A 22,727-nucleotide genomic window follows, 5' to 3' on the forward strand; every position below is an offset into this window, starting at 1 on the left:
CCTCATGGAGTTTCTGTAGTCTGTCCATCTGTATGCTGGCGCACGTCCCCCTGGAGAGCGCATCAGGCGGGTCGTTGAGCTTACCAGGCCGGTACAGGATGTCATAGTTAAAGGTGGAGAGTTCGATTCTCCATCTGGCGATTTTGTCGTTTTTTATCTTACCACGCTGGGTGTTGCTGAACATGAAGGAGACCGCGCGTTGATCAGTCAACAGTGTAAAGCACCTCCCAGCGAAGTAATGTCTCCAACGACGCACCGCTTCAACTATGGCCTGGGCCTCCTTCTCGATCGAGGAGTGTCTACTCTCTGGACCCTGGAGGGTTCTGGAGAAGAAGGCTACAGGCCGACCGGCCTGGTTCAAGGTGGCTGCCAGGGCGAAGTCGGATGCATCGCTCTCGACTTGAAACAGGACAGACTCATCGATCGCGTGCAGCATCGCAGCGGCGATGTCGGATTTGATTCGGTTGAAAGCCACTCTGGTTTCGGTCGAGAGGGGAAAAGAGGAGGTCTTGATAAGAGGACACGCCTTGTCGGCATAGTGTGGAACCCATTGGGCGTAATACGAGAAAAGGCCCAGGCAGCGTTTGAGCGCTTTCTGGGTATGGGGGGGGGGGGGGTAAGTCCATTAGGGGACGCATGCGGTCAGGATCTGGCATGACTATCCCGTTCTCCACCATGCAACCTAGAATAGCGAGTCGTGTGGTCCAGAAGACACACTTATTCAAATTGTAAGTCAGGTTCAGCCGACGGGCAGTTTGAAGAAATTTGTCTAGGTTGGCGTCGTGGTCCTGCGTGTCGTGGCCGCAGATGGTGATATTGTCCAGATATGGGAAGGTAGTGGTTAGCCCGTTCTGATCCACCATCCGGTCCATTTCCCGCTGGAAGACCGCGACACCATTCGTCACCCTGAATGGTACCCTGAGAAATTGATATAGCCGCCCATTCGCTTCAAAGGCCGTGAATGGTCGGTCCTCGCAGCATCGGGAGCTGGTGGTAGGCCGAACATAGGTCAATGGTGGAGAATATGCGGTATTGGGCGATCTGGTTCACCACATCCGTGATGCGTGGCAGGGGGTACGCATCCAGGAGCATGAAGTGGTTAATGGTCTGGCTATAGTCGACCACCATCCGTAGTTTTTCCCCGTTCTTGACAACCACCACTTGGGCTCTCCAGGGGCTTGAACTGGGTTCAATGATGCCCTCATCCAGCAATCTACGCACCTCACTCCTAATGAATTGCCTGTTTTTGTAACTATATTGCCGACTTTTGGTGGCCACAGGCTTCCAGCCAGGGGTGAGGTTTGCAAAGAGTGCTGGCGGGGCAATCCGGAGTGTGGAAAGGCCGCAGGATTGGCCCCGGGGCACGGGGGCGGGTTGCTCAGGTGCTTTGGGGGTGGGGCGATGGCAGACTGAGAGGGGGGCGTGGGGTCCCCCAAAGTGTAGGGACACCGTTCGGAACTGACACTGAAAATCTAATCCCAGCAACACTGGGGCGCTCAATTGGGGAAGGACGAATAATTTGAAGTGGGTTCGCACGGGGCAGGGTAGCAGCAGGCGACAGGCCGTCAGTATCTCGGGGGGTGGTAGGGTAGAAGGGCACTCTACTCACATCAGAACGAGGGGTCCAGTCCTTAGAGAGCTCAGTGGACTTTCAGGCTGCATCCTCCTTTGTGATTGCAATACGGGCCACGTCCTCTAGTTTTTCTACCCCTTGCTCGAGCAAGCGCAGCCTCACTTCGTTCGATCGGAGCCCGGCCACATAGGCATCCCGGACGAGATTGTTTGTGATCTCGGCAGCAGTTTTGTCCACACAGATACAGTCCTTGCCCAACGCCTTTAATACTTGTAAATATGCCCTGCTGGACTCGCCGGGCTGTTGCTTCCTCGAAGCAAGCACGAGCCGGGCATGAACTCTGTTCACCGGTTGATTATACAGTTCTTTCAGTACCTTTATGGCTGCGGTGTAAGTGGTCTCATCCTGGATATTCTCATAGACTCTCAAGGACACCATAGACAGCAATGCTGTTAGACACTGGTTATCCTCCTCCACCTCAATGAATCTCAGGAAGTTTTCAAAGTTCAGCAGCCAGATGTTAAAGGCTTTGAAGGCTGTAGCTGACTGTGGGTCGATATCAAGTTTTTCTGGCCGAGTTAAACGCTCCATCCCTTTCAAAAAAAATTCTTTTTGCTAATAAAATTGTAGAGCTCATTGAAAGAATCAAAGACTTGTTGATTCAAACCAAGGCTTTTATTAGCAAAAGACAGGAGCTCTTCACAGGTGGCCGACCAGTCCGGAATAATCCGACCTGGCAAGGGACTCAACCCTTTAAGGCCCAGACAATAGGTGTGGCTTAGCTGTCAGCCAATTGCTGTAAGCACAGTCTAGATACAGTAACTATATACACTATGTACATTGGTGATAGATCTGTACTATCACAGTTATCGTAACATTCACCTCCCCCCCCCCCATCACCGTTAACAGCACTACACAGTACTCCTGAATCTCAGCGGATTGGTCCTTCGTGGCCTCAGAGATGATGCCACTTGTGGGTCTGACAGAGAGAGAGAGAGAGAGAGAGAGAGAGAGAGAGAGGGAGAGAGAGAGAGAGAGAGAGAGAGAGTGTTTCTGGGCAGTGCCTCAAGTGGGCGATCAGATGAGGGCTGCCCTGGTTCAGAGTCACAGAGGCCAGGATTGGGTTGTCGTCGTCACTGTCAGAGGGGAGGCCCAACGGGTAAGATGACGGCCTCCATTTTGACCATGCTGATGCATCGGTGGAAGAAGGATGAAGTGATGTCATCCGTGCAGCAGAAGGCGGAGATGACATTATTCAGAAGGGTGGAGGAGATGCAAGATAAGATGGCTACTCCTGAGTTGCACACGTGGTTGAGCCATTCAGGGCTGGATGTGACGTCAACACCGTGCTGCTCGCATGGGAGGGTTTAGATTTACAGACACACAGGTAATGTCCCTTCTTCCTACATCCTGAACAGATCACCTCCTTAGCCGGGCAGAGTCATCAGGGGTGGTTCTGCTGGCCGCAGAAGTGGCATCTTGGATGTCTGATTGCGGCGGCAGCAGCAGTGGGGTCGTGGCTCCTATCGCAGATGGAGTCTGTGATGCCAGGTCCTAAAATGGCAGTGCCCACCATCTGCACATGGAGGCCCCGTTTTTACTGGTTGGGCCGAGTCGAGACTCCTGGCAAGCTGGAAGGCTCTCTTCAGGGGCAGCTTGTACCCCTTGAGCAATCGCTGATGAATGTAATCAGATCTCACTCCAGTCACGCAGGCATCTCAGACCAGCTCCTCCACACACAGTGCTACGGACATGGGGACTGTAGCAGTGCCCCAGCAGTCTCTCCCCAGGTCGTACAGTGCTCATAAGAACTCATCCATGAACTCACTGGGTTGCTGTCTCCTCGAGGCCAGTCGATACCGTGAGTACACTACGCTCACCCAGGGTCAGTAGAGGTTGCAGAACTCAGCCATGGCCTCCGGGTAGGTTGTGGATTGCCAGGTACGCTTGGTGGCCCACTAGCTTGCAGGACGTTGCATTTCTTCTCATCAGAGTTCACCAGGCCCACTGTGACTTTGAGAAAGTTTGTGAAACAGGTGATCCACTGCTCATACCATTCAGCAGCTCTGTGAGTCTATGGATAGATTTCGAGTCTGTCAGGTCTCAGCGGCTTGTCCATCCCAAATGGAAAATTAATGTGTATTAAATTGATACTTACTATCAATGACTCCAAAGGCTGAGTGAGGAACGATAGGCTTTAATACACATTAGATTTCAGTGGGCCCAACTCCATGTGCTCGAAAGAATAGAAGGGGGTAGGGAGGTTGCCCTTTATGGCCAGGTCATGGGGGGGCGGGGTTACAGGGGATTGAGTCATCAGTGGGTGGGCCAGCCACTTATATACAGAGCAGCACAGAACAGTATACACATATCACCACACAAGTGAAACAGACACCCAACCAGAAAATTAAGCTTGTGTCCCAAAAAAAATCTGCTTTGAATACTGCTTTAACTAAATTAACATTTTGATGAATTTGTATCACATGTATCAGACATGTTGAATTAAACAATGAATAAAGTGAGTCATGAAAGGATACTACAATCATACCATAGAATTGTCTGAGCAATTGATACCTTCTTGCCTGTAAACATATGACACCAGGGTCGGTTAATACAAGTCAGTGTCTCAATTCAGGTACACCCCTGCAGATAACCTGCCTAATCCTATTAAATGTAAAATGTTGCAAATAATCTGCAAAATGTGCTAATCTCTTTTGCTCATCTCAATTGCATTTTGTAAAACTCTGTGACTCACTCTTCTAAGTCTGAGTTCCTTCTGAGAATATTCAATTTATATTGAGTTAATTACTTTATCGTGAGGACAAAAATTCAGAAATTTCATGTGACTTAATATACACACAACTATCTCATCAATTTAACTACCGGCTGTATTTTTAGAAAGGAAATTATATCTTGTAACTTAAATGTTATTTAGAATTTTTATTCTAGGTTAAAGAAAAAATAATTTCAGTAAGTTAAAGAAATGTATTTTTAAGGAAAGGGAGGGACAAGTAGAGGGAAATGGGAAGCTTATGCATAGAATTCCAGAATGTGGGCTACCAAAGCCATGGCACCAAATGGTAAGAAAAAGTAATGTGGTGGTGGGTGGGAGCGGGGGGTTAAAAATAGAAAATTGAAAATGCACCTAAAATAGATAATGATCAATTAGTTCTTTTAAAAAGATTGGTTCTTGCATGCCTTATTTTGTATGTGGAAAGTTATTGAACAGGAATACACAAATAAATAAGAATGATGTCCATTACTTTGCCAGTGTAGTTAATAATTCATATTTATACCAAGAAGAGTCGTAATCCCATAGTTTCCTTTTAGAATAGAATCAATGTGGTTCTTTATACTGAATCTGGAAGTGATAATTATTGTGGAGAACAAATAGTTCTGATCATCAGTGGCAAAAAGAAATATAAAATCTGACACCAAGAACTATAAACACAGGACTATGTTCAATATTACCACATTTACAATGTTGATGTGTGTTACAGTCAGAGAAAATGCTCATTACTTTTAAACTTGAACACTAATTTAAAGTTGGAGATTCCTTTTGTATTCATCACCCACTGAATCAATCGCAATTTTAAATCTTATGGTTATGAAAATGAAAACCCCCCCCACTAAATTGTGCAATATACATACAAAGGAAGTTTTGCCACTTTAGATACTTCCTTACATATGTAACTTGGTATTAATATTTAAGGACTCACCTTTCAAATTAAATTAAAACATGTCTATGTTCCATTAAAACACTAATGAGCCTTTTGTATAATGCAAATCATCCTGCTGATCAATTTGTTGAACTATATTTTGAAGCCAACTACATTGCTAGTCAAAAGTGGTTGCTTTCAGTGTGCTCATTGTTTAGTGACAGTGTTCATTGATTTTATAGAAAAGTTAATTATTAACTTTCTTTAACACTCAGTGTATTGCTGTAAAACATACCTTTTTTTATTGAATTGGAAGATATAAACTTTTAAGAATGGAAAGAAAACTTCAAAATAAAGAACCAACTTGAAAAATATTACTTTAACAGTTACCATATAAAGGGTTATTTTGCATTCAGCCTTAATGTTTGGAATTTGCAACGCACAGTGAAAACTGAATCTGAGTCTTCACGAAACAGAAGCCTTGGCATTATCAGCTTGGCAGTAGTGGTGCTGAGGCATAAAAAGAACAATCATGAAACCAGGCACAGATAGGGGCAGGAACCAAGAAACAGACTCCAAAACATGCTTCTGAAATTTAGTTAAAAAACTGATTCCTGCCAAATTATCACGAGTCCATGATGTTGGACACTCACTGACAAGCAGACTTGGTCTCTTCCTGAGGCATCTTGTATTACAGAATATGCAGTAAAATTCTAGGATATTATGATTTCCTTGAGTAAAAATGAAAAACCCTTCCTCAACTGTTTGTACTGTTTGATTCAGCAACTGAACATTGATTAGAGACAGTGTCATAGCACTGAATAGAAATACAGCACAGAATCAGGCCCTTTGGCCCAGCTCATCCATGCTGACCAATTTGCTCTTCTGATGCATCTGTACCATTTGCTTGCATTTTGCCCATATTCCTGCGTAAACCTTTCCTGTCCATGTGCCTGAACAAATATCTTTTAAACATAGTAATTTTCCTCATTTCTACCCACTTCCTTGGGCATCTGCAGGTCCCTTTTAAATCTCTTCCCTTTCATCTTCAAGTAGGATGGCCATTTGAAAGGAGGACATGGTCATAGATTAGCATATGTGTATATACACACCGTGTGTTTAAACATTTTTTTCATAAGATTTAAATGATATTGCAAAAACAACAAATGCAAATACAAACACACTGTGTCCTCCTTTTGGAATGGCCACCCTACTTAAACCTATGCCCTCTAGTGTTTAGACTCCTCCATTCTGGGCAAATGACAATAACTATTCCATAGGCATGTCCCTCATGATTTTCTACACCTCTGTAAGGTCAGCCTCATCCTTCTGCACTCTAGAGGAAAAAAGTCCATTCAGCTCAACCCTTCCAGTGCTAAACTCAAAAAGAAAGAAAATAAATGAAAAGGTAGAAAAAGTAAAAAGAAAAGGAAAAGTAAGAAAATTGGTGGCAAGGCCAATTTCAACATGAATAGGCAGGACCTAGCAATTGTTGTCTGATACAAATGTTAAGAGTAAGAGCACAACTACCAAATGGGAGGCGTTTAGAGTGTGATAAGGACGGTCTAGGATTAATATGTTACCAGTAAGGTATAGGTCAATAATGGCAAGGTAGGTGAGGAATAGACCAGGTGCATCCCAGAACATTGTGGGAAGGCAGGAAGGAAATTGTTAGGGGCTTGACAGACATTTTAAACTCATTTCTGAGGACGAGGGGTGGAAGATAGCAAATATAGTGTCATTATTTTTTAAAAAACTGTAAGAATGATCCCTGTAACTGCAGGCTTGTTAGTCTAACATCATTGATAGGGAGGCTGGTGGAGAGGATTCTGAGAGCTAGAATCTATCAAAATTTGGATAGCCAGAGAAAATTAAGGAGAGCCAGTATAGATTTGTGCAAAGGAAATTGTCTCTTGAATTTGATAGAACCTTATGAAAAGGTGATAAAGAGGGTGGATGAGGCTGTATAATTGAGGTTTTTTATAAGGGTTTTGGTAAAGCGTTTGATAAGGTCCCAAGCTGTAGAGTGGTATGGAATGTTAGACCATCTGGGATAGGAAGTCAACATATAGGATAAGAGGTCAACTAGCTTTGGGATCATTCCAGGGAAGGTGGGACTTGTACCAGCAAGGTAATATACTTGCAAGAAGGTTTGATTGTACAGCTATGGGGTGCTTAAAAGTTACATTGTTTCGGGGAATATTTTGGGGGAAATTCTTCACTCAGAGGGTGGAGAGAGAGTGGACGAGCTACAAGCAGAAATGGTGGATCTGAGTTTGATTTCAACATTTAAGAAAGGATTAGATAGATATGTGGATGGGAGGGGTGTGGATGCCTGTGGTCTGCATACAGGTTGAGGCAGAATAATAGTAGTTCAGCATAGACTAGATAGGCCAAATTACCTATTTCTGTGCAGTGATGCTCTCTGGTTCTGGCCAAATGGATAAAAATATTGGCTTAGTGACAGGAGTCAGAGTGTGGTTGTGGAGGACAGCTTTCCAGAATGGAGCACCTTGTCCACTGGAGTGTCTTAGGATTCAATACCGGAAGTTTTGCTTCTTGTTATATACATAAGAGATTTGGACAAGTATTTTTGTGGGAAGATGAGTAAGTTTGATGACAACATGAAAATATGTACTATGAGCTCAGAACAATGAAAACGTTTACCTGGGTTTGCAGCGGAATATCAAGCTTGAGTTCAAATTTATTGACAGACTGTATACATGACATCACATAGAACCCTGAGATTCTTTTTCCTGCGGGCCAGGCAGAATTTATGATTACCAGTAGCTGTAAACTGTATTCAAGAAGAAAGAACTGAATCCAAAAATAAGTAAAGAAAAGAAGGAATGTAAAAAAAATGCAAATACAAAACAATAAATATTCAGTAATAATCACCATATATCTCAGTGTATGACGAGTTGTGAAACCCAAAAAAACTCTCAAAAATGGGGGTTGACTTATATGCTGGATATGCTTTTGAGACCTTAAATTCAGCTCAAAATCTAATCTGCGCTGATCCTTGTAAAACCAAAAAAACCCCCACTGTGACAGCAGTCCAGCAGATCAATCTGCACGATCTATGGGGGTGGGGGGGGGGCGTGTGGGTCGACCTATACGCTTGTCAATGGCCCTTTTCAGGCATCGTGAGCTTTTGGGGTCGACTTGTACGCTGGTCAATGGGGCACCTCAGGCAGCCAGAAAATGGGGGTTGACTTATACGCTGTATATACCATAAGACCCTATTATGAGCTTCCGTTTTAGTAAAATGGGATTATCACTGTTAGGGATAGTATTGACAGGAGGGTCACAGTTAACATTTAACATTTCACACAAGCACAACACAAGTCACAGCCCAGCGACAATTCGATACTTTGAAAGAACTGAGGGAAGGTTTGTCACAGTCTGTTCCAGAATTTGATACATTTGCAATGACGTGATTTTGCAAAGGGAGAACATGCTGATGGCTGGAGAGGAAACCCCTCTCCCCTCTTTGAAGTAGCTTTTGTGACCAGGCATTTTTGTGGAATTCAAAGCAAAGCCTGCTCTGTTAAGAATGACTGGGCCTTTTCGGTGGATTGACCTGTACCAAGACGGTCTTTTTTGGGAAGCAAAGTACTTCATTATGATGGTAGTGAAGGTCAGTTGGAGAGACAGTGACTAGTGTGACTAGCAGTGAAGTTACTTGGAGAGACCGATATATTACGCTATATTACACACACACACACAGCACTCCAGCCCTGTTCTTTTTCTTTGGCTTGGCTTCGCGGACGAAGATTTATGGAGGGGGTAAATGTCCACGTCAGCTGCAGGCTCGTTTGTGGTTGACAAGTCCGATGCGGGACAGGCAGACACGGTTGCAGCGGTTGCAGGGGAAAATTGGTTGGTTGGGGTTGGGTGTTGGGTTTTTCCTCCTTTGCCTTTTGTCAGTGAGGTGGGCTCTGCGGACTTCTTCAAAGGAGGTTGCTGCCCGCCAAACTGTGAGGCGCCAAGATGCACGGTTTGAGGCGATATCAGCCCACTGGCAGTGGTCAATGTGGCAGGCACCAAGAGATTTCTTTAGGCAGTCCTTGTACCTTTTCTTTGGTGCACCTCTGCCACGGTGGCCAGTGGAGAGCTCGCCATATAACACGATCTTGTAGCCCTGTAGTCCCGCGCCAGCCGCCCCAGCCCTCTAGTCCCACGCCGGCTGCCCCAACCCTGGCGTCCGCGCTGGGTGGCATGGGCAGTGGGGAGGGGGACTGTCAGTGCCAGGTGATTGTCATCAGCCCGCCCCTTAGCAGCTGCTTTTAGGGGCTGCATTCAGGTGCCTAGGGGGACTTCAGTGATTATCCCTCTCAGAGGAGGGTTGGAAAGTGTGACTCGGAGACACCTCCTGCTCTTTCAGATGGCCTCCCGACAGTAGAATATGCGGCTTTACATCGGCGTATTTTAGCTACCTGAAAGTGCCGACTCTCTGGTTCATTGTTTATTGCTGCTCGTTACATGTAGTTCCTTAAAATGAGGCTGAAAAGTGGGGGGAAGGGGGAGTCAACTTATATGCCGGTCGACGTATATGCTAAATAAACAAAGATAAGATGGGGAAGTGGGTGAAGGAATGGCAGATTCAGTTCAACTTGGAGAAGTGCAAGATGCTGCATTTGGGTAAATTGAAGCAGAGAAGGGCTTGCTTGTGTCCTAAACAGTATTAAAGAGCAGATGGACCTCAGGGTTCAGTTATATATCTCTTTAAAGGTGGCAACACAGGTAGACAGTGTACTGAAGAAAGCATTTGGGACATTTGCCTTCATTGGTCAGGGAAATGAATTCAAGTGTATGGATGTTATATTAAAGAAGACATTGATGAGGCCACACTTGTAATATTGTGCACAGTTTTGGATGTCTAGCTATAGAAACGATATAAAGTTGGAAGGGGTACAGATTGAAGGAAGACAGTAGTAGTTGAAGAATGTTTTTCTGATTGGTGGTCTGTGACTACTGGTGTGTCACAGGGATTGGTGCTGGGTCTTGTATTGTTTATGATATATATTAATGAAAAGGATGTTAGGACTTAGTAGTTTGCTGATTTCATGAAAATTAATGTTGTGGATAGCAAGGGAGATTGTCTAAAGGTACAGCAGGATTAGATCAGTTGCAAATTTGGTTGTTGATATTGGCCGATGGAATTTAATCTTGACAAACATGAGGTATTGTATTTTAGGAAACTAAATAGGGATAGGAGATATACAGTAAATGTTGGTAAGGAATGTTGATAAACAGAGAGACTGAGAGATCCAACTTCACAGTTCCCTGAAAGCAACAACACAAGTTGATAGTTTGATGATGAAGACTTGTCTTCAAATGTCGGAGCATAGGATTGGATGTTAGGTTGCAACTTTGCAAAACTCGAGTTGAGCTTCACGAAGAGTATCGTGTGCAGTTCTGGTTGCTACAATTAGAAGGTGTTGGAGAGAGTGCAGATGAAATTTACTGGGACTTTAGGGGAGAGATTGGATCAGCTGAGCTTGTTTTCTTGGAGTGACAGAGGCTGAAGGGTACCCTGATAGAAACATTTAACAATATAAGAGGCATGAATAGGGTGGATAGTCAAAAATATTTTCCTTGACAGGGTTGTCACAAACAAGAATACAACAGTGAAAGGAAAATGTTTCAAAAGGGTCTGAGGGGCAAGTATTTTACACAGCACACAGCTGATATCTGGAATAGGTGATATCCAGATGATGTGCTGGATAAAATCATTACATTTAAGAGGTTTTAAAAAAAACATTTAAATAGACAAAGCATAAAAACACATGGTTCTAATGCAGGTAAATGGGACTTGTGTAGATGGACCAAAATTTCAGCATGGTGTGGGGCTTGTATCTGCTTCACATAATATGAAGAGCTGAAAAGCAAAAGAAAAACTGTAGGTAATGGAAACTGAAATAAAGGCAGAAAATTACTGGGGGATGGGAAATGTGCTCAGCAGGCCAGGTTGTATCTGTGGAGAAAGGGTGAACATTTCAGATCAATGACCATCAGAAGTTCTGGCTTTCATATGTTCTGATGAAAGGTAATCAACCTGCTGTGCTTTTACAGTGTTTTGATTTTTATTTCAGGTAAGGAGTTTTCTTGCAGAAGGTGTGCAGATGGTTATCAGTGCTCATGAACCGGAATGAATTACCAAGGGGTGTATCACATTGACATTTTTCTAAAATTTAACGGTAAACTCTAATTGATTTTCATAACATACTGTTAATGTTTGCAACAATCAGAGGAAGCTGTAGAGACAAAGGTAGATTACAATATTTTAAAGTTATTTAGACAGGTATATGGATTGGGAAGGTTTCGATTAGGGTCATTGGCAAAACACAGGCAAATGGGACCAGCTCAGACAGGCACTTTGTTCAGTATGGATGAGTTAGCCCAAAGGGTCTGCTTAAGATTCAAGGTTCCTTTGTTATCATGTACATAAACACAAAAGATTTTTTAACTTTTCTTTGCTGTAAAGGTAAACAAAGATGTCACTGGGCTGGTGTCTCCATCAATAAGAGAAAGAGAGCAAAACAGAGCCCCTTCAGAGACCCCGAATATCTGCGGATTCACCTCCAGCACCTCTGCAGCTACAAGGCCTCCTGCTGCTTCAGCAATAAACCCAAGTTCCTAGTTCTGAACCTCTTTTATGATCTTGTTAACATCCAAGGCCCTTCCAGAGCCCTTCTCACCATTGGCATCTTCACTAATCCTAGTCCGATACCTGGTGGGAATCCTTTGACCTCTCAATCCTTCCCATGTCCACTGCTGTGGTCACCTTTCCAGTAGCATCATCTCCCAGGCTTTTACCTCTCGGTGGGATGGTTGGATATTCTCGCAGTCTGTTGCCCTGCGCTGGTCCACTGATCCCAAGAAGCCCACAACCCTGATGGTCTGCTGTCAAGCATGGGTGCTGTCATCATTAACATGGATCTCCACGGGTTTGCTTATATTAGAAAAATAATGCTGGGCCCTTCTACAAGCTATTTAAAACCTGTATGGACTTGATGACATAATGACTGGGCAGTAGGACCCCATGGAGGAGCACCTTATCTTTGCTCCCTGGTCTCCCGGGTCTGCAACATTGACAGCAAAGCCGTTGCAGCAGCTGCCGCAGTACACAGACATTTTATTTTCTTGTTGTGCTGCTCCATGACTCACCAAAAAGGAATATTTTAAAATTGTCACCAATGTCAGAAAAAAGATAATAAATAAGGCCCCATAACATTATTTTATGAGGGGTGAGGGGTGCATTTAAATTCCGAAGCTAGGGTCATGAAAATCGTCTGAAGACCACCTGTGCTGACAAAGTTCTTCCAAATATCAGTCAAACAATGTGCAAATGATTCAAGCCTGAACGTGCACTAGAGGAGGAGAAACTCTTCATAAAAAAATCTCTGTTTATCAGTGTCATAGATGATTATTACCGAGAGGTTCCATTGCAAGTGAACCATGCTTGTTAACAGTCATTCAAATGGATCTGTTAGATGAGCAGAATGCAGGTCCTTTCATCACCCTCAGAATTGGGCAAGTTTACAGTGTTCCATTGCATTTAGCTGCAACATTTTTTCACGGTTTAGTGCACTTCAAATGAAGAATGAAAGTCAAAATTAAAATAATGAAAACAGCAAATAAAAGTGTTGCCACATTTGAGAAAAGAGCAGAATGTTACGATACTAACCATGTTTACAAAGTTTCACTCAATCCAATAAAATGATACATTCTAAGTTTAGAACTTAAGATTTTGAAAAAGTGATCAGTTTACACCTAAAATTCAAAAAGACCTCCTGCAAACCTATCGAGTTGCATATATCAGGATTAGGCCGAGTCTATGATCAAAGTTGAAAATGAAGTAGAAAATAAATGTTTGTAAGGCTTGTCTGGTTCATACAGCTTTCTAATCATTTGTGTAAATAACTTTCTCATAAAGCAATATCCAGTTTACCTTGGTCCCAACAAAGCTTGAAAAACTCATGCAGTTTGGCATGCAGAGTTTTGCCGCCAGCCTTCCAGACTTCTGGGGGGATTCCATCCATACCTGCTGCTTTGCCACTTTTCAGTTGTTCGATTGCCTTATATGTCTCATCCAGGGTGGGAACCTCATCCAGCTCTAGCCTTAGGGGCTGTTGAGGGAGCTGGAGCAGGGCGGAATCTTGGACTGAGCGGTTGGCACTGAAAAGAGATTGGAAGTGTTCTGACCATCGGTTGAGGATGGAGATCTTGTCGCTGAGGAGGACTTTGCCGTCTGAGCTGCGCAGCGGGCTTTGGACTTGGGGTGAGGGGCCGTACACAGCCTTTAGAGCCTCGTAGAAACCCCTGAAGTCGCCAATGTCCGCGCTGAGCTGGGTTCGTTTGGCGAGGCTAGTCCACCACTCATTTTGGATCTCCCGGAGTTTGCGCTGAAGATGGCTGCATGCGCGACGGAAGGCTTGTTTCTTCTCTGGACAGGACGGCTTTGTAAGGTGAGCCTGGTGGGCAGCTCGCTTCTTTGCCAGCAGCTCCTGGATTTCCTGGCTGTTTTCGTCAAACCAGTCCTTGTTTTTCCTGGAGGAGAAGCCCAGTACCTCTTCAGTAGATTGCAGTATGGTAGTCTTCAACTGATCCCAGAAGGTTTCAGGGGACGGGTCCGTGAGGCGGGTTGCAACGTCGAGCTTTGCTTTGAGGTTTGCCTGGAAGTTTCCTCTCGCTTCGTCTGACTGCAGGTTTCCAACATTGAACCTCTTTCTGGGGGCTTTATTGTTCCTGGGCTTTGGCTTGAAGTGAAGGTTGAGCTTGCAGCGAACCAGCCGGTGGTCAGTGTGGAATTCCGCGCTAGGCATGACCCTGGTGTGGAGCACATCTTGTTTGTCACTTTCTCGCACCAGATGTAGTCCAGGAGGTGCCAGTGTGTGGATCGGGGATGCATCCAGGTGGTTTTAAGGCTGTCCCTCTGCTGAAAAAGGGTGTTTGTAATGACAAGTCGCTGTTCTGCGCAGAGCTCCAACAGGAGGCGCCCATTGTCGTTGCACTTGCCGACGCCATGCTTGCCCAGGATTCCTCAGGATCTTCGTGATGCCACCATCATCACCCTGTACAAAAACAAAGGCGAGAAATCAGACTGCTCAAACTACAGGGGAATCACGTTGCTCTCCATTGCAGGCAAAATCTTCGCTAGGATTCTACTAAATAGAATAATACCTAGTGTCGCCGAGAATATTCTCCCAGAATCACAGTGCGGCTTTCGCGCAAACAGAGGAACCACTGACATGGTCTTTGCCCTCAGACAGCTCCAAGAAAAGTGCAGAGAACAAAACAAAGGACTCTACATCACCTTTGTTGACCTCACCAAAGCCTTCGACACCGTGAGCAGGAAAGGGCTTTGGCAAATACTAGAGCGCATCGGATGTCCCCCAAAGTTCCTCAACATGATTATCCAACTGCACGAAAACCAACAAGGTCGGGTCAGATACAGCAATGAGCTCTCTGAACCCTTCTCCATTAACAATGGCGTGAAGCAAGGCTGTGTTCTCGCACCAACCCTCTTTTCAATCTTCTTCAGCATGATGCTGAACCAAGCCATGAAAGACCCCAACAATGAAGACGCTGTTTACATCCGGTACCGCACGGATGGCAGTCTCTTCAATCTGAGGCGCCTGCAAGCTCACACCAAGACACAAGAGAAACTTGTCCGTGAACTACTCTTTGCAGATGATGCCGCTTTAGTTGCCCATTCAGAGCCAGCTCTTCAGCGCTTGACGTCCTGCTTTGCGGAAACTGCCAAAATGTTTGGCCTGGAAGTCAGCCTGAAGAAAACTGAGGTCCTCCATCAGCCAGCTCCCCACCATGTCTACCAGCCCCCCCACATCTCCATCGGGCACACAAAACTCAAAACGGTCAACCAGTTTACCTATCTCGGCTGCACCATTTCATCAGATGCAAGGATCGACAATGAGATAGACAACAGACTCGCAAAGGCAAATAGCGCCTTTGGAAGACTACACAAAAGAGTCTGGAAAAACAACCAACTGAAAAACCTCACAAAGATAAGCGTATACAGAGCCGTTGTCATACCCACACTCCTGTTCGGCTCCGAATCATGGGTCCTCTACCGGCACCACCTACGGCTCCTAGAACGCTTCCACCAGCGTTGTCTCCGCTCCATCCTCAACATCCATTGGAGCGCTTACACCCCTAACGTCGAAGTACTCGAGATGGCAGAGGTCGACAGCATCGAGTCCACGCTGCTGAAGATCCAGCTGCGCTGGATGGGTCACATTTCCAGAATGGAGGACCATCGCCTTCCCAAGATCGTGTTATATGGCGAGCTCTCCACTGGCCACCGTGACAGAGGTGCACCAAAGAAAAGTTACAAGGACTGCCTAAAGAAATCTCTTGGTGCCTGCCACATTGACCACCGCCAGTGGGCTGATAACACCTCAAACCGTGCATCTTGGCGCCTCACAGTTTGGCGGGCAGCAACCTCCTTTGAAGAAGACCGCAGAGCCCACCTCACTGACAAAAGGCAAAGGAGGAAAAACCCAACACCCAACCCCAACCAACCAATTTTCCCTTGCAACCGCTGCAATCGTGTCTGCCTGTCCCGCATCGGACTTGTCAGCCACAAACGAGCCTGCAGCTGACGTGGACTTTTTACCCCCTCCATAAATCTTCGTCCGCGAAGCCAAGCCAAAGAAAAAAGAAAGCAATATCCTGAAGGCTATCTTAAAATTGATGGCTGCTGTCATATATACTAAAAAAATACTATGATCAAATGTGAAATAAAAATAGAAAATGCCAGAAACATTCAGCAGGTCAGGCAACTATTGAAATTGAAATAGATTTGCAGGTCAAAGACAAAACAATTTAGTTGTAAATGCGCCATGGAGGTTAAACCTCAGCTCTGAACATATCCTCTGGATTATGAATCCCATCAGTGAACATGAGGCATCTGAATGACATCATTTTCTGCAAGCCCCTGGCTATGTGAACCATTGACCTAGATGACGCATTGGCTATGATCTCACATTAGCTGGGTTATTATGGAGAAGAATCCCATTTGCTTGCAGTGAAGCAAAATGCACATAAACAATGTAATCTTGCCTCATGGGGAATTCCTTGTGAAGCTGCAATTTTGTTTTGCCTGCTGCTTTCTCAGAGAAGTAAATAGTTGGAAATATTTTGAAGAGTGAGGATCTGTATCCAGCCCTCTCCTTCACAGCAGTAGATGGCAAAGTGAGATGTTGTGGTGGCGCATATCTCGGTAAGCGAACCGGCCCCATTTGTACCGCCACGCTGGTGGTGCAGCTGCAGAAGATGGCGCGTCGGGGGTTGCTCATTGCCTCGTAGCTTAGGCCACAGCTCGTGCCCCGGGTAATGGCATGATGACACTGCTACGCGGGGGTGGAACTCCTGTGGCTCTTAAAGGGGCGTGCGTGAAATTCAAATAAACAGTTCTATTGGAAACCCCATTGAGTTCAGTGGTGTGCTTTCTGTGTTGTACATTGGTGACTCTGCAGAGCCCAGACGTTATCTGGTCTCCCAACATAGATTCGTCGTCGATCAGCGCTGTGTCCGTGAAACTCCCCACGTTTTGGACCCATTGACTCTGCATGTTGTTCAGGCAGGTGGAGGCGCAGTTTCATCTTAGGCAGATCACCTCGGACTCCACCATATTCTACCATAAGGTGAGTGCCCTTGATGAGGAAACTGCGGCTAGAGTGGACAACCTGATCCATGATCCTCCAGAGGAGGGCAAGTATATCGCCCTCAAAGCCCTCCTCCTCGGAACCTTCGGTCTCTCCTGTCGGCAATGTGCGGCCAGGCTGATGCACCTTGACGGCCTGGGGGACAAAGCCCCGTCCGCCTTAATGGATGAAATACTTGCACTGGCAGAAAGTCACAAAACTTACCTGATGTTTGAGCAAGCCTTCCTTGAACAGATGCTGGAGGACATCCAACTCCTACGAGCAGATGAGGACTTCTCAGACCCCCTGGAAGTTCGCAGCCCGCGCCAATGTGTTGTGGTGAACTAAACAAGAGAACGAGGCAGCTATGAACCAGGTCGGCCACCCTGGACCCAGCTGACCAGAGCCTGCCCCCAGACAGAAGACGGAAGAGCACCAATCCACCTGGTGTTTCTATCATCAATGCTGGAGAGCCCAAGCCCGCAAGTGCCTTCAACCCTGCTTGTACCAGGGAAACGACCAGGCCAGCAGTCGCTGATGGCTGCGATGGCTGGCCACACAACAGCCTCTTACACGTGGTGGACAAGACCAACGGATGGTGTTTCCTGGTGGACACCGGAGCAGAGTTGAGCATGCTGTCTCCAACCGCCCTTGAATCCCTCACGAGAGCACAAGGCCCCATCCTGCTTGGCATTCGAATGGCTCCAAAAGAAGACCTCCAGGCATCAGCAGTGGAACTCGTCTATGGCATACAGCTGTCGCTATCAGGGGTGTTTTTCGGAGCAGGTGCTGAATCTGGAGGTTAGACCCCGGCCCTTCTCACGGACCTCTGCAACAGACTCGCCTCAGTGGCACTCCCACCACTGACCCACCACGGCAAGCACCCGGCGAATGTCCACAAAGTGCTGGCCTCAGTGGAGTTCGTCCCGCGTGGCCCACACCCAACCCCCCTGCAGCGCCCATACAAGGGCCTGTACAAAGTCCTCCATTGATCAGGAAAGGCTTTTACCCTGGACATTGGAGGCAGGGAAGAACTGTTCACAGTCAAACAACTGAAGCCAGCACACGTGGACTTAGACCAACCTGTACAGATGGCCCAGCCTAAACGAGGGGTCAGCCGCCCAAGCTGGTTCTGGAGGGGGGGGGGTTGTGTGGTGGCGCACATCTCTGTAAGTGAACCAGCCCCGTTTGTACTGCCCCGCTGGCGGGTCAGCTGCAGAAGATGGCACTTTCGGGGCTTGCTTATTGCCTCATGGCTTAGGCCACAGCTCGCGCCCCTGGCCACGTGATGTCATCACTGCTGCGCGGGGGCGGAACTCCCATGGCCCTTAAAGAAGCATGTGCGAAATTCAAATAAACGGTTCTACTGGAAACCCCTCCGAGTTCTATGGTGTGCTTTCTGCGTTGTAGCAGCCGCTACAATGTTCTATTTAATAGCCAGACACATTACCTGCCCCTTGATTTGTAAACTGCCTGCTAAGGGAAATGTCTACTAACACACATATCTTTGGCTTGGCTTCGCGGACGAAGATTTATGGAGGGGGTAAAAAAGTCCACGTCAGCTGCAGGCTCGTTTGTGGCTGACCAGTCCGATGCGGGACAGGCAGACACGATTGCAGCGGTTGCAAGGGAAAATTGGTTGGTTGGGGTTGGATGTTGGGTTTTTCCTCCTTTGCCTTTTGTCAGTGAGGTGGGCTCTGCGGTCTTCTTCAAAGGAGGCTGCTGCCCGCCAAACTGTGAGGCGCCAAGATGCACGGTTTGAGGCGTTATCAGCCCACTGGCGGTGGTCAATGTGGCAGGCACCAAGAGATTTCTTTAGGCAGTCCTTGTACCTTTTCTTTGGTGCACCTCTGTCACGGTGGCCAGTGGAGAGCTCGCCATATAATACGATCTTGGGAAGGCGATGGTCCTCCATTCTGGAGACGTGACCCATCCAGCGCAGCTGGATCTTCAGCAGCGTGGACTCGATGCTGTCGACCTCTGCCATCTCGAGTACCTCGACGTTAGGGGTGTGAGCGCTCCAATGGATGTTGAGGATGGAGCGGAGACAACGCTGGTGGAAGCGTTCTAGGAGCCGTAGGTGGTGCCGGTAGAGGACCCATGATTCGGAGCCGAACAGGAGTGTGGGTATGACAACGGCTCTGTATACGCTTATCTTTGTGAGGTTTTTCAGTTGGTTGTTTTTCCAGACTCTTTTGTGAAGTCTTCCAAAGGCGCTATTTGCCTTGGCGAGTCTGTTGTCTATCTCATTGTCGATCCTTGCATCTGATGAAATGGTGCAGCCGAGATAGGTAAACTGGTTGACCGTTTTGAGTTTTGTGTGCCCGATGGAGATGTGGGGGGGCTGGTAGTCATGGTGGGGAGCTGGCTGATGGAGGACCTCAGTTTTCTTCAGGCTGACTTCCAGGCCAAACATTTTGGCAGTTTCCGCAAAGCAGGACGTCAAGCGCTGAAGAGCTGGCTCTGAATGGGCAACTAAAGCGGCATCATCTGCAAAGAGTAGTTCACGGACAAGTTTCTCTTGTGTCTTGGTGTGAGCTTGCAGGCGCCTCAGATTGAAGAGACTGCCATCCGTGCGGTACCGGATGTAAACAGCGTCTTCATTGTTGGGGTCTTTCATGGCTTTGTTCAGCATCATGCTGAAGAAGATTGAAAAGAGGGTTGGTGCGAGAACACAATTACAGCACAGAAACAGGCCATTTTGGTCCTTCTCGTCTGCACCGAACTAAGTACTCTCCTGGAAGTAATTATTTTCTCCATAAACCTTGAACAGGGTTGTTCAGCACCTGGCACAACACATCTGTTTAAGAACTCGAGAATAATCCCAACCCTCTTAAAATTCTAATAGTAGAAATCAATAAGAAAGAATCCTGATGGTACATTGAATAGCTTTGCTATTGTTGGGTTGGGAGAAGTCCTTTCTGTTGTTGAACTTGTGTTCACCTGGCCAAGGGCAAGACAGAATATTAGATAAGTGCTTACTTTCAATATCAAATGGGTATTGCCATGGTCAAAATCAAATTGTGAAATTTATTGAAGTGTTCAATACCAGAGTCTTTACAGATCCATTTCTCAAACTGTGTGCAAAACAGTTTTGGGCTCCTAATTTGAGAAAAGACTTGCTGGTGTTGGAGAGGGGTCAGAGAAGATTTACTACAATAATTCCAGGAATGAAAAGGTTAGTTTATGGAGAATGTTTGTTAGCTCTTGGACTGTACTAGTTGGAGTACAGAAGGATTAGGGGAGACATCATAAAGACATTTTGAATGCTGAAAGGCCTGGTAGGGGAGTCTAGGACAAGAGGACAACATTTCAGGATAAAAGGGTGCCAATTTAAAATAGAGATGCGGAAAAATTTATTTAGCCAGAGGGTTGCTAGTCTGTAGAACATGTTGCCACAGGCGGCTGTGGAAGCGAGGTCATTAGATGTATGAAAGGCAGAGATTGACAGATATTTGATAAGTTAAGGCATCGTCGAAGGTTGTGGGGAGAAGGCTGTGGAGAGGGGTTGAGTGAGAAATCATGATTAGAATGGCGGAGCAGATTCAGTGGACCAATAGGCCTACTTCTGCTCCTAGGTGAGCAGCGGTAGGGACAGCAGCAGCAGCGAAGACAAGCAGAGGTGGGAGCAGCGGCAGTGGGTGAGGCAGAGTCAAGTGGTCTGTGTGAGAAGAGGGCGCAGAGCCCAGGTCTGATGGGAGCCAATGGAGCAGCAGTAGCCTCAGAGTGAAATCCAGGCCAGCGACTAATTTTGTGGTGGAGCATAATAGTAATAAAATATTAGAAATAGTTTTGCAGGTAGTGTATCATTATTTTCAGTGATCTCCTGGAGCTTTGCTCGATTGCCACTAGAGAGTCTGGGAGGAATGTTCCCAAGTTTTTTCCTGTAATTGGTTGCAGGTATTTTTCTTTGTCTTTTTTTTGTCTCCCCAGGAGCCACACCACCAACAGAATGATGGTGTTGTAGTGATAAGGAGCAAGATAGAGAGAGCGGGATGGAAAGAGCAAGTGTAAGAATGGATCAAGGGAAGTGGAACACTCCTCTTGTAGGATGTGGATTATTAGGGAAGTCGGTAATTTCCCTAATGACTACAAATGTGAAAAGTGCATCCAGCTGATGATCCTAACAAGCCATGTTGAGGCTTTGGAGCAGGTGGTGGATAAACTCCGGAGCATTTGGGAGGCAGAGGGTAGATAGGTGATAGATAGGAGTTATAGGGACACGTTTGGACCTAGGAAACAGGTAGAGGGTAGTTGGGTTCCAGTTAGGAGAGGGAGCAGGCAGGTAGAACACAGCCTCCTGGTGGGAGTCCCCCTGAAAAACAAGTATATTGTTTTGAATACTGTTGAGGGGGATGGCCTACCAGTTACAAGCCATGGAAATCAGGTCTCTGGCAAGGAGTCTGGTAATGTGGCTAAGAAGGGAAGGGTGAAAAAGAGGTGGTCTGTAGTGATAGGGGATTGAATAGTTAGACAGTTGTATACTTTGAAGAGCATTACATATAATTTGAGAAACAAATATTCAACTTTTGTACAAATTTGGAGCCTGCATAAGTGAAGTTTAGGGATAAATACGTAAAAATGTTCTTCCTGCCTCTTAAGACCATGTTGGGGACTACCAGTTGCCCCAATAATCACAAGGACAAAGACTGATGGGAACGATGAACAATAGGCTTTATTGTTCAGAAGACTTGAGCTGGTCCAGATCCAAGCTAGGGAAGTGCAGGGGTCCCAGGGGAGGAGTCCAGGTGAGAGTATCATCAGGGGGCGGGCCAGCCCGAGCCAATTGGCATACACAACCCTTACCATTACAGACCTGTAATAATCTTCTTCCCTAAATTCGTTTTATATAAATACTGTAAGATCCTAGTATGTGAGCCAATCCTTTGTACAATCCAGAACAATATTATTTTCTCTTTATATTTCTTTTTTCTTTATATAATTCTTTTATATATCTTTATATCTATTTTCATCATTACACAAGAAGGAGGGAGGGTGGGTAAGGGGGGGGGTTTAATATTGACTCTGTAAAATATATAATTACATTGATGGAAATTTTAAAATAAAATATCCAAAAAAAAAGAAAGGCAGATGAGAGTTTTTATGGAAGAGATCAGGTATCCTGGATGGTATGTTGTCTCCCTGGTGCCAGAGTCCGGGATAGATCGAGTTCATGTTATTCTTAGGAGGGAGGATGATCAGCCAGATGTCATGGTCCATGTAGGGACCAATGACATAGGTAGGAATCAGAGGAGATCCTGCAAAGAGAGTTCAGGGAGTTAGGTGCTAGGCTGAAGAAGAGGACCTTCAGAGTAGTGAGCTCAGGATTGATTTCCATGCCACATGCTGGAGAGATTAGAAATAGGAGGATAAGACATCTTAACATTTGGCTGGGAACATGGTGTAAGAGGGAGCACTTCAAGTTTTTAGATCATTGGCTCTGTTTCAGGGAAGGCGGGATCTGTACTGACACGACAGTTGAGGATGGAGCGGAGACAACGCTGGTGGAAATGTTCTAAGAGCCGTAGGTGATGCTGGTATAGGACCCATGATTCGGAGAAATAGCTAAATTGTGGAAAACATATGAACCTCCTGACTAACAGCACCACAAGAGCCTGCAGATTTCAATCCCTAAAATTTTGCAAGCTTTTCAAAATCCTGCCATTCTCAAATCTTTTGCCATAAAATGGGATTTTACACAAGGTGGCTCCTTATTCAGAACTGGTGCAGTACACTATCACAATTTCCCAGATCTCTGCAAGATAATAACACAAGATGCTTAAGATCAAGTAATAATACAAACTTGTTTTGAATTAGTAC

General features: G+C 45.9%; 1 protein-coding gene across 1 annotated transcript in view; it reads right to left on the reverse strand.

Annotated features, from left to right (window-relative positions):
• The window catches only part of sh3yl1 (SH3 and SYLF domain containing 1), a 190,846-nt gene that overhangs the window by 16,174 nt on the left and 151,945 nt on the right, over window positions 1-22,727 (reverse strand). Inside the window, exon 10 of the mRNA XM_069886170.1 lies at window positions 7,900-7,988. Within this exon, the coding sequence (XP_069742271.1) occupies window positions 7,900-7,988 (89 nt within the window). The remainder of the gene's footprint in view (window positions 1-7,899; window positions 7,989-22,727) is intronic.

Source organism: Narcine bancroftii, chromosome 6, assembly GCF_036971445.1.
Source record: "Narcine bancroftii isolate sNarBan1 chromosome 6, sNarBan1.hap1, whole genome shotgun sequence".
NCBI lineage: Eukaryota > Metazoa > Chordata > Chondrichthyes > Torpediniformes > Narcinidae > Narcine > Narcine bancroftii.